General features: G+C 43.1%; 1 protein-coding gene across 4 annotated transcripts in view; it reads left to right on the forward strand.

Moving 5' to 3' along the window:
* ATP13A2 (ATPase cation transporting 13A2) overlaps positions 1-13,043 on the forward strand; it is a 650,312-nt gene that overhangs the window by 55,576 nt on the left and 581,693 nt on the right. For all 4 annotated transcript variants that reach the window (XM_085608574.1, XM_085608571.1, XM_085608572.1 and 1 more), the window contains one exon: positions 10,857-10,965. In XM_085608574.1, coding sequence (XP_085464700.1) covers positions 10,956-10,965 — 10 coding nt within the window. In that variant the 5' untranslated portion in view covers positions 10,857-10,955. The remainder of the gene's footprint in view (positions 1-10,856; positions 10,966-13,043) is intronic.

Genomic DNA, 13,043 nt, shown 5'->3' on the forward strand with positions numbered 1-13,043 from the left:
AATAAAATAATTTCTCCAATACCAGCGCGGTTTCTATTCTGTAGACCAATCAATTTCTACTCTGTTCCCTCACTCAGCCAATGCTTGCTTGGCTTTTCTGTGACGTCAGTTTCACTTCTTATTACTGACCCACCTTTACAAATTTCGCATCAACTACACACCCGCTGTTTCAACTAATCCCAGCGCGGCTCCCAGTGAAGTCAGTGCAGCACCCGCCTTTACAAGGTAATGCGAAAACTTATTTTCTCACAAACTTTTCACACAATTTCATCAATTAACAACGTATAAACATTTGCAATTGTGTCTGACCCACTAATTCAAAGAATAGTAAGATTTCTTTCACTACGAGTAAAACTCTTCCGCTTACTCTTCACACACTACGAGTAAAACCTTTCCGCTTACTCTTCACACAAGCATCAGAGAACCTGCTACTCCTTCAGTATTACCCTTTCTAGGTGATATAATACCAAACTTTCACCAGCGAACTCCTCTCTACCAATTATTCTCACTAACATACAAGAAATTATTCCCTAACGTAGTGCTTCTAGTCCTGCGTAACTTTCAGCACTTTCTCGATACAGACCAATAACTTCACTGCAGTGTGGCTTCCATTCACCACCCGCTATTCAATATTCCCAGGAATTCCAGACAACATGAAACAATACATAACGGGTTTTGGTTAAAACTTAAATCAATAATTCAAATTTCAAATACACTCTTCACCTAACTAACTATACTAACCATGCCTCTGCTACCAAGAAAAACTGATGCAGCGGAGTTTACCAGCTCTACACATTCATACACGAAACACCCATTAGGGCCCATATACATTCATACAACCAATGAGCTAGTAATTATCCACTGGTCATCAATTTTGTTTTACCCTAGGAAACCTTTACACCAGTATTCTTGCCATTCCTGTCTCCTGAGTAAATGCTCTGTCGAACGATCTAGTAGTAGATTAGAATAGGGAGGAAATTAAAATAATGCATTTAACTTTTAGTTAAAAGAACCACAGACTCAGAAGGAGTTTTAAAAGTTTATGTGAATTAATAATTTTGTGAGTCAAATCAAATACACATGAATATACCAGAAGTCTCCATCAGGAAAAATATTACAGTTAGCTTAGAATCAGTTTGCATTAATAAATTCTTGCAATGACAGCACCTGAGGAGAGAAGGACAGAAAGCAAGTGCGGAGCATTTACCCTACAACTATATTTACCTAGAAATGGTGTGAGGACCCCGACATCAGAGTGTCAAAGATTCAGGATCAGCTCAGGACAGGGAAGGTGATCTCTTCTAGTGTAACGCCAGCGTTACACCCCTCTCTGGTTCTCTGGTGCTACTCTCTCCGGCTCGGGCTTGTCCGGACCCCTTCCTAGATGTGCATCCTCGGTTGTTCCGTGAATTTCCCTAGTGTTGGATTCTTCAGTCAGATTGCAGCAAAATCGAGCAGCATCTCAGCATAGCATCAGCATCTCAGCATCAAGTGTGTCTAACTATCTAGAACTTACCTCTGTTATACCAAATTCAAGTGTATGATCCACCCCCAAATGTTTCAATTCCATGTTCACCCGCAATTTGATTGGGCCAAACGGTGGGGTGAGGACATCACACCATACTAAGTGCAATAATTTTCTATTTTCTAGCTCCCCGCCCCTTAATTTTAATACCCACAAGCTTTATTCCCACAAGCATGTCATATGTGGATCGATAAGTCTTTTATACATTGTTGCTTCTTCTTCCTCTCATAGGGTCAAGAGTTGGATTTCTCATGACCTTGCTGGGCTTAGGGTTTGGCAGTCAGTCAATTTACATCACTTGTTCCAGGACAAGCAGACGTGTAGAAACCACAAAGGAACAGAGACGTGGTCACCCTCCAAGGCCCAAATACGAACTATTAATAAAGTCAGAGAGGAACATGTTAGAATACAAATTTAAATAAATTCACTGTATACCACTTACTTCTACTCTAACCCCATTTACTTAATAAATCTTTTGCATTAATAGCTTAGTACGTGCATAGATTAGTTTCAGCACAGCATGTGCATTAGTGTGTTACCTTAAAGCGGCCATATTAGAAGCTATTGCGCAGCTGCAGAGTTCCCCCCCCCAAGCGACAGAAAACGTCATACTACGTAGATGTAGTAGACGCAGGCGCAGTAGAATTCCTGCTTTTTCGGCGGCCATTTTGGGACACTAGGGTTATTCATTAGTAAGGCACCTAGGTAAGCATTCCCTAGATACAAATGTTAAATGTGGTGCACTGTTAGTATTCACAGACGGGTTGATTATAATGTTACAGGTTATTTGAGAGGATTACATACGAGCAAGTTTCTCTTTATGCGAAAACTTGCTCCATCACCCTTAAACTGTTTATACACGTTGTATAACCTTTGTCCTGGCTACAATGCCCCCTCCCCCATAAAGACCACACACGACAATTGAGGAGTACTCCACAGTGTACATGATGAAAGAATGGTGCATAGTGACAGCAGACACGGTACAGTGGTGGCCAGAAGTACATTACCCCTGCCTGCAGTATAGTGCTTTGTGCCGTGACGTTACAGCTCTCTGAGCGCTCCCGGAGCAGCCATGCCTACAGTGTCTCTAGAGAATACACAGCCAGAGGTACCGTGTCCTTGCCCCATGCATGGTTAAAGGTTTAATTGCAGAGGTAACGAGCCCACCTGGGGTCTCAAGACGCATCTTTAATCATGGCGTTAGATGTCTGCACGTGAGCATCTGACACCTGCTGTGAGCAAAGAATTTGGATTCCGAGACTTCAGCCACTCCCACTTGAACTAGTGTCACTGAGGGTTCATGCAGTCTTACAGACTGAAGCTCGCTGCCCAGAAGGACTAATTAACATGAGTAGGCACGTTGAAACGGACAGCTTGCAGGTCCAAGAGTGTACATAGGGTTAATTTAATTTTCTAAGCATGTACTCGAACGCACTTGCATTCAATTAAGCGCGCCTCTACTCTGCTATACTGCTGACTTAGACTGTGCACACCTCTCTCATAACCTGACGGCTCCCGCAATTGAGCAGGCTAATTAGCCTACTTGACTCCCCACATGACGTGCCTAAGGCTGATTACAGAGTCTAGGAGAATAACTCATTAGGCACATAGCACACAGAGCTTACACATCTCTGACACCAAGCAGGCCCTTCCACATCTTACACTCCTTTGTAAATTCAATAGACCCAGAGCAGGTATCACTCCCCGCCCTTTCCCCGTGGATCTCCCCAACCCTAAATAAGTAGACATGATCAGTGTGAATGCACACACAACATAAGCACTAGACATAGAGCAAAACAAGTATGTATATTTGTAAAGTACCATCGAGTGTCTGTTTGATAAGCAATGATGCAGTAGAAATGACTACAAATGTTGCTTCAACAGTCCTCAGTCGCGGCTCGCAGTTGGGGGAGGTGGGGGGTTAAAATAAATAAAAAACTTACCTGACCGGGTCCGGGGGTACTGCGCCCAGGGCCGGCCCGTAAGCATCACAAACCGCCCCTGCGTAGCACTGAACAGTTAACATAAGCTGTGTGTCTGTCTCAAGGAGGCTTCGACGTCACGCTCGTACCTGGCTGGCTGGCAAATACTGCGTGAGTCTCTGCCAATCCAGATGCTGCTCCCGCAGCGCCAAGATTGGCTTGAGCAGTGATACTTGCCGCTCATTAGGAGATGGGGGGCTGCGGCATAGAACAACCCTCGCTCTTCTAATGAGCAGCCTAGTGCGCATGTTCGGGCTGGCGCAAAATTTTTCAGCCCTAAACAGAACATGCGCACTCTTGCTCTGCGCTCCGCCGCCGACCACTTGATGTTATCCATGTCATTCATCACTTGCACTGAACTCCTGCTGCCCCGCCCCCTTCTGAGCCAACTGTCTCAGGCGTGGCCCGCCGGCCTGGGATTGAAAATGATTATGTTAGAGTGAATGACGGCGCGCGCGAGGCTTGTTTGAGTGCCTCAGATTAATTAGTGGGGCAATGCCCAAGAGCCCTAATGGACACACCGCCACTGCATTAGTCACAACCCTAGAACAGATCTAAAAACCTCAGCACCTCTTCACAAGATTCACAACCAACCGTTCCTTCAATACCAAACCAAGGAGATTATCATTTATCTCTTTCACAATTGTTGAATGTTTATGTATGAGGATTTATTTAGCGCACGGCTACTGAAAACAGTGTCCCGGCGCTTTGCTGTGAGACACACATAAGAGAGAATGGAAGCAGTGTAGTAGCCCCTCAACAAACATTCTTAATTCTGTACAATATTGTTGATATGTCATGGTTTGACATAAACCATCACCACAAGCAGCTACTGAATAAAAAGCTATATCTTGAGCTTTTTACTAAAAAAACCTTCCTTGGCGAACTGGCACAGTGCCAAAGGAAGAAAGTTCCATCCCAGCGGTCCAAAAATGGAAAAGGAACGACCACCATCTTTAGCAAGATGAACCCTTGTAGTCGTGGCCAGATGGCTATCACCTGATTATAGCAATAAATCCTGGAGGATAAGTAGGCTGGGCCCGAGTTATGCAATGCTCTGTGTGTTAACAGAGAGGTCTTAAATAATATCTGCTTGTTTAACAGGGAGCCAGTGCATATTACGCAGATGTTGGGTGACCTGCTCTCTTCTAGGAAGATTGAGCAAGCCTGCTAGCAGCACTCTGCAGAGTCTATCATTTGCTCACCAGGTATTGAGGCCGACCGGCATATAAAGCATTGGCATAGTCCAGTCTGGACATGACTGGAACCAAAATCACTGTAATCTTAATTGGAAATGCGGAAATGTTTTCAACATACGTAAGAAGCCAAATCACACCCCAACCACTGAGTTGAAATGCTTATGGAACAACATATCTTTGTTAAATTATATACCCACGGTTTTTACCATGTCAACTTGAGTATTGGGTGGGAAAGCCCCATCTGGGCAGTGCACTTTCAGATTGACATCAAAGTTGTGTACCACACTGAGAACCTCAGTCTTTTCGGTATTACACTTCAGTTTATTATAGCTCATCCAGCAAAAAACTGCAGAAAGGCAAATTTGTAAAGCATCCTGGTTGATAGGTAATCCCTTACCAATAGAAAATATAGGGCCATATTTATCAAAAAAGAGTTTTGCGACTCTCAAATTGCGATTTTTATCTAATCGCAATTAGTGAATCGCAAAATGCAATGTATGTAGGATTTTCAAAAAAAATTGCGAATCCTACATATTTCTTATTTGCAAATTGCAAATTGAGATTCGCAAATAGGGAATACCTTCCCATTCATTCCTATGGGCTAGGAGGCTCATAGGAATGAATAGGAAGACATTCTCAATTTGCGATTACCAATTAGAGAATCGCAAATTGAGAATGCAATTTCAAGGTTGCAAGGGTGCCAAAAGGACACCCTGTTGCAGCCCTGAAATATACATGTGTGCACACTTTGCGCACATACATGCCCTACGAGCATGTATGTGTGACATATGGCAATTTAAAAAAATCAAAAAAGTGCTTTTTTAAAGAATATCACAAATTACCACCACCTTGAAGTTGGTGGTAATTTGCAATTCCTTATAGCCAAATAGCTAATTTCTGGTGCTTCCAGAAGTGCATTTAAGGAATTGCAATTGGCAATTTCTTAATTGCATTTGCAAAATAGAGAATCGCAAATTTAGCGATTCTCCATTTTGCGATGGTCTTTTTGAGACGATACATCCCAAAAGGTTTTTTCCCATTCGCAAACGGGCAGATTCTGAGAATCTGCCCGTTTGCAAACGGGAAAAAGGCTTGATACATATGGCCCATAGTCTGTGTATCATCATTGCAGGAAATTATTTTAGCCCCAGAAGATTCCACCAAACCAGCAAGGGGAGACCTATAGATGTTAAACATTGGGGCTAAAAGGCGAATTCTGAGAAACCCCTTCTGAGACACTTTAGCTGGCGGAAGAGTAAGGGGGCAGCCAGACTTCTTGACTCCTGTGGTGGTTTAGGGACTTTGAAAATGGTTGACACATGTTCTTGACTCCTGTGGTGGTTTAGGGACTTTGGAAACGGTTGACACACGTTTCGGTGGAAATATTATGATTGTTCATCTTTCCTCAAGACCCACAATGTTAAAAAGCTTTCTTCTGTGTTGTTTTGGGATCAGGGTTAGTGTGCTTAGTTGGTACCCCCACCTGCTATCAAGTACCAAACAACCTAAATTACACAGATTGTTTGGAGGAAATCGCTATAAAATAGTGCCTTCATATCAGTACTTTGATTAGAGGTGTCCAGATATAACTTTAGACTTTCTTAGGTTCTATGGTGGATATTTGCGTTCATAGTTGTTCAATACAAATACAGAGTAGATCACAAATACAGCTGAAGATTTGTATTTCTAAATCTCCACTTGTCTCCTGCATTTTCCCTCGATGACCGCGACCATCCAAAGGATGGTGTGATGCCATAGACCTATTGCACTCGCACTTTCACCATTTCACAATTGTTGATATGAATGTTTATTACACTCATCAGTTCTTTTATAGACGTAAAGAATTCCACTGTTTCTTTTATATTGATATAAAACTATCTGACAAACCTTTAATTAAAGATGTCATCCATGTAGTTTTACCGACCTTTGGCTTGAAAGATAACAATTTTCTGTGGTTTGTGATAACTCAAATCTCAGTGTACCGTGGTTTGATATCCTGGTTGCTGATGCATTGTTGCTTTTTATATCCTTGGTCGCTATCTACCTCGTGATGTATCGTGGTGTGCAGCCCCCTCCCCTTTTTTTTACCATGTTCTGTGGTTCAGGATGTCATAAATCATGATGTACAGTGGCACCCCAGATCATGTTGTTCTGTGGCTCCTTGTATTTTGGATCAGTGTCATGTGACTCATGGGACCTGAGATCACAACATACTTATTTGCAAGAGGTTGATGTTCTGGTCGTCGGATCTGTCCAAGATTTCTGCTGATTACTTCTCTGTTCCTGGACTGTTGTCTGTCACAGCCAAGATTGTGGAATCTCACAATCTAATTTCACTGAACCCTTTTAACCTTGACTCCTAACTAGTTGTCAGGCTGAGCCAGGTATGCTAGCTGACGACGCCACTAATGCACAGATAAGGTTCAGTTTTCTAGTACTAACGAATAATCTGTTAATTGTTGGTCACAGTTGCCATCCGTGAGACTAGACTTTGTGAAGGTTGAGACCATTAATCAGCCGTAGAGCATGTCCTCGGTGGCCCCCAGCAAACACCCTCTAGTCATCTACCCCTGCAAACCTTCTCATGCCCACTGTCCCAAAAATACTGTTAATGCTCCAAGTAATCCCCTTCTTTCGTCGCCTCATGTCCCACAAACCTACTCTTGCCACACCTGGAATGATCCACATGCTCCCTGCAAGCACCAATCCTAATGTCCTTTCCTCAAACCCTTGACTCCACTTGTCTTCTTCACGTCCCCTCTCCGTCACCAGTAATTCTCACATGCCCTCTGTCCTTCAGCATCCCTCCTCTTGCAGTCTGCTTCAGTTAATCTCTCCGTTCCCGTTAATCCTCCTCATTCTCTACCCTCAGCAAAGTCCTTCATGCCTAGCGCATTAATAGTCTCTAATCCTTGTTCTCCAGTAATTTTCTTCATGTTCATAGTACTTCTAAAGCGCAGTTAACGATGGGGGTATCCATGCGCTTGTGCACATCACTCAGGGACTATTTGAATAGTATGCCATGTGCTTCCATCAATCATCCATACAATTCTACCTCTAGTAATGCCATATGCCCCATATGCTTTAGTATATGTCACCGAACAAGTCTCAAAAATGTATTTTAGCAGTAAAAGATTAGCAGCAGACGCAAAATCGTTGCCAGCCACATAGGTATCCCATAATACTGTGGACTGATGCAAAGCAGCCTCTTTGTGTGATGTAGGAAAAAATATTCAACTGCCACCTTTCTATAAAATGATTTTAACTTTCTCCCTCAAATGTTTTTTATTTTATTGAGCTTGGTACATTAAAAATGATGTGTCATCAAAGCAACCATAACTTAGTTAAGTTTGTAATACTTTTATGTTGATAGAACATTGCGTACTTGTTCCACTTGTGTTACAGTGATTACTTATTCATTTCCATGCGCAGCCCTTCCGTGTTTTATGCTATTTCTACTCTTTCACATATTGTCTATTCTATGTACTGCTCCAATTCCCCATATCCTTTCAAACGTTTTGGGACACCCTCTTCCTGTGTAGACTGCACCAGCCATGCACCAGTCCACTTTCCGAATTCATTCCTTATGCTTTGGGGTAGTTGCATTTCTCGATCACTGTGGCACATTCCGCTTCGCAACTATTAGTCCAAAAGTTAACAAATGGTTTCCGGTAGCAGTTAATGTTTGGGCCCTCCCCTAGCCCTAGTAGGATTGTGGGTGTCGATCATCAGTGTCTCTCCGACAGCCTCATCAATTACTTTCAATACTTTAGCACAGTATGCATTCACCACTGAGCATTCCCAGAGTATGTATTTTAATGTATAGGTCAGACTGCATCCTCGCAAACCTGTCTCGTTGGAGGTACAATTAAAATGTTTTAGTTGTAGACTAGACGTAGGTATTTTGCATTATATTTTTGTTTGGACCAGGCAGAATCCCAGCCCTTCTCCCTGCAAATCAGGAATGAGTAGATGCAGCGTGTTGTGACAGAGATTTGAAATGATGGTAATGTATATTGAGGATGTACTGTTACTTGATTGTACATTCTGTGCTTGAAGGCACTCTTCCCTATTATTAACAACACTAATTCTTAGCAAGAACTTAAATCCTTATTCAGAGCAAAAGACTTGCATTTTTATCAGAGTCAGTGTCAACATTTCAGACCCGAAATAGTCTGATCTGCTGAGGACAACCTGGGACATATGTTCAGGAAAAATATTTTGTCCTTACCCCTGCCCATCTGCCTCCTAGTCCTGATCTTGCAGAACAGAATCCAGTGGAGTTGTGTGCTTGCCCTATTAACCCGAGAAACTGCCGCAAGTCTGTCTTCCTGTTGCCCGAAGCAACTCTGTGTACTACGTATGTTTGAAGAGCTCTACCTTGGGACAAAGTAAGTTGGCACCCAGTGAGATTGTAGGCATGCCATGCCTTTTTATTGGAACCAAGAAATCTGCAGAAGCCATAAGCCACCTACCTGGAAACCTCTGAATGCTTCAGCGCAAAGGACCTTGGTGATCATATATGCTCACACATGCACAGGCGTACCTAGATGGCTTCTTTAGTGCCTCCATGCTGTGTCTACAGGTATGGGTTCGATATCAGAGAATGTTAAGTCCAAGTCAATCTAGTTTTCTTCCTTGTACGTATCTGTATTCTGTTCTACATTTGTAAATTAATTTCAAAGCTGTTTAATTTCAAGTTAGTATATATTTGTGGCCATTGCTAAGTTTTAATCTGCTGTGCCCTACTGTGTTTCACTCCGCCCCCAACCCCCTCTTGTAGAATTTTGCTTGACTTTTAACCACTGATGCCAAAGGTGAGGAAAGACTGCCTAGATTTCTACCTTGTCTCATTGATTAGTAACTACATGCACAGGGTTGCCACATTGCTGGTGTGACAACACCTTTGCAGGTGTCTAGTTTCCGCTGGTTGCTATAGACTAATTAAGGTCCTACCCATTCCCCCTGAATCCCTGGAATAATTTCCGTGACCTGTGATTCCGGTGTTGATTCTCATCCTCTAATAAATCCCCGCTCACCAATCCCCATACTTCTGTTGAACAGCCACCTGCACCCAGACTGCCTACATGTCCTCTTCTGTCTCCCCAGGCCCCCCCCCCCACAGTTATCCAAACAGTTCTTTTATATTCTCTCCCACTGCTTATCCTGCAAATGGCACTTCATCACTCTCTCTCTTTGCTGTAAGTGTGTGTCAGGCGTGTTACTGTGCACTGGAAGTTCCCAACTATATCAGTTTAAGGTCACTGTTTGGAAAACTCTGTAAGCCCCAGTTCTTACACTCAATGTAAGTTTTAACATTGCCCTTTAAAAACTTCCTTTTAAACCTGCTGCAAGGGCCTGGGGAGATTCGAGGGCCATTCTTCAAGGGGGATGGTTGGCATTGTCCGTGCAGAGCTCTTCTCCCTCTGAATCTTGATTAGGCCAAGGTGCTTTTGAACATCAAAAAATAGCTCCCTCGATGGGGAGGGGAGGGGAGGGACTGTGTCGGCGGGGGTGCGGAGAGAGGGGCTCCTTCTTCCATGTTTTGTGGGAATGCCCAAGGGTGCAGCGGTATTGGAGGCGAGTGGTGTCCTGCATGGGTGAGGTATGGGAGTCTCCTATTCGCACTGAGGCCAAGAGGTGTTTGCTTAACATTTGGGAGCCTACGGACTTGTCCCAACGAGGGAGACTCTGGGTTACGGTGGGGCAAATGGTTGCAAAGCGGAACATTGCCTGTCTGTGGGGGGCATCGACTCCACCTAAACTGGCGGACTGGCAAAACGATATGGACTGGTGCATGCTACAGGAAAAGGCGATATATACGGCGCGAGGGTGCCCACGGAAGTGGGGGGAGGTGTGGTCACCTTGGAACACCTTCCGAGGGGACATAGTTGAGCCTCCGCAGGCCCGGCTGTCTGGCCTGGAGATTCCGGTCTAATCAATGGCTGGTGCCCGACCTCAAGTATATTGGTTTAGTCTTCCTGCTGTCTCTGTAAGTTCCCGGTGCTGTGACACCCCAGACGTGATTGCACTGTTAAGACCAGTCTTTTGTGACCTGATTTTGTTATGTTTTTAAATACCATTAAAAAAGATTTTCCCCCCCAAAAAAATTATAATAATAATTGCTTCCTTTTTCTTTGATTATTTTAGTATGTCTCAGCCTGCCCAAAACACTGAGAGAGGAAAATCCTACACTCTAAAGAAAACACAAAAGCCAGAAGCTTTGCGGCAGCTTTGGAGAGTCAATCGATGGATACTGGTGAGCTAAAACTGTCTATGATAAGTGAGCCCTAAGAAAAAAAAGTTTTACAGATATTGGAACTTAAAGTTGCTGTTGGAGACATCAATGGAGATTTCAAAGCTTTAACATGCAGAATTGATATTGTAGATAGAGAACTCCTTCTTTATAAAGAATAATAGAGGAAACTAAGCCTGTGAAAGAATATTGTTTGCCACTGGTCATCGAAGTAATACTGTTTTCAGAGAGTGAAAGGTACACCGCAAAGTTTGAAAGACCTACTGGCACATGCATCAACGTAGGCTTTTGCAATTCCTTAATTGCGATTATTAAGGAATCGCAATTAAGGAATTACAAAAGCCTATGCATGTAGGAATCACTATAAAAATAGTGATTCCTACATATTCCTTAATTGCGACTCGCAAATTGCGGGTCGCAATTAAGGAATGCCGTCCCATTCATTCCTATGGGCCTCCAGGCCCATAGGAATGAACTGGAGAGTGCATGAGAAATTTGCGAGTACCAGTAGGTACTCGCAAATTGCTCATGCAATTTCAAGGGTGCAAGGGTATCAAAATGACACCCTATTGCACTCTTGAAATTGATCTGTGCACATATGTTGCACACACACATGCCCTAAGGGCATGTGTGTGCGCAAAATGAAACTTTGCAAAATGCACAAAAGTGCATTTTTCAAATTTTTTGCCAATTACCATGAAGTTCAACTTCATTGTAATTTGCTCCCCCTATTAGCGAAATCGCTAATTAGTTAACTTTAATGCATTGCATTTTGAGATTCCTTAAATGCAATCGCTATTTAAGTAATCGCAATTTAGAGATTACTTAAATTGCGATTTTTGCATTTGGGATGATGCATCCCAAATGCAAAAATACCGGTCGCAAATGGGCAGATTCTGAGAATCTGCCCGTTTGTGACCGGTTTTGGCTTTGATGCATGTGCCTGCTAGTTCCTTAATTAAGTGTTTCAGATTGTCATGACAGAGTGCTTTAAACCGTTTTTTACCAGCAAACAGGTACCAGGAAAATGTTACATAAAAAATGGTTATGTAGTAGAAAGGGATACAAATGATGCACAAGGCAATAAAATAAAGAAGCTTTCCCTTTGAAAAGCAGCACAGTATTCTCTGTGGCCTGCTTATCATAACATTAATTTAATAGCCATTATTTGGCCATGTGCTTTGTTTGGCCATTTTACTGGGGCCTCAGTTACCCCATGTTATTCTATTTTTGGAAAAAGAAACTCCATCATTTTGACTAAAGCTGAGTTAACTGAATTGCGTGGACCTGCAGCATGTGGTCAAGATGCCAATACCATCTTCCTTGTTCACTCCACCGTAGCACCCTTTGCAGAAGAGTAAACCAGATTTGGATCGAAACATTCTGAAAGCACCCACACAGATCATTTCGAAAAATGTGATTGTGAGTGCGTTCAAGTTTGACTTCTCCCCCCACTGGGGTGAAGATAAACTCAAAGCTCAGCAAATAGGACAAGAAGGGAAAACATTTTCAAAAAAAGAAGAACAATAACCTGCTGCTTGTGTCAGTGTTGGAGTCCCATGCACTTGACTTTTGATTATCCACTGTAAATGCTGCTAAACTCTTCTGATGAAAATTACACAAAAAGTGATAGATTGAATGCTTCAATTAACCTCAACCACTGGTAATCACTCACGACTGCATCCCAGTACATCGTTATTTTGCACATCATGCACCTCAGTTTGAACCCAGCCATTTGCAAATCAGTTATGGCTTGGTTCCAGTGACATAGTGGGCATACCCATCCCACTAAGGGCACACAAACAGGTGGGGTGGGTATGCCCATATGTGGATCCCGTGCACTCTGTGTCACTGGAACCAAGCTATATCTGGCCGATGAGCCATGACTAGGGGAAAAGCGTCCTGGCTCGCTTGTTCCGATTCAGGGAGGGCCTGGCAATGGACTACTGTTTCCTTTGGAGTAGGGTGAGAGTGATTTGCATATATCTGGATCCAGACTGAGGTGACATGGTATGCAAAATAAAGATGGTCTGGAATGCTCTCCGAGGAACTACCAGCGGCTGAGATGAATGCAATCTATT

Source organism: Triturus cristatus, chromosome 1_2 (genome assembly GCF_964204655.1).
Source record: "Triturus cristatus chromosome 1_2, aTriCri1.1, whole genome shotgun sequence".
NCBI classification, from domain to species: Eukaryota; Metazoa; Chordata; class Amphibia; order Caudata; family Salamandridae; genus Triturus; species Triturus cristatus.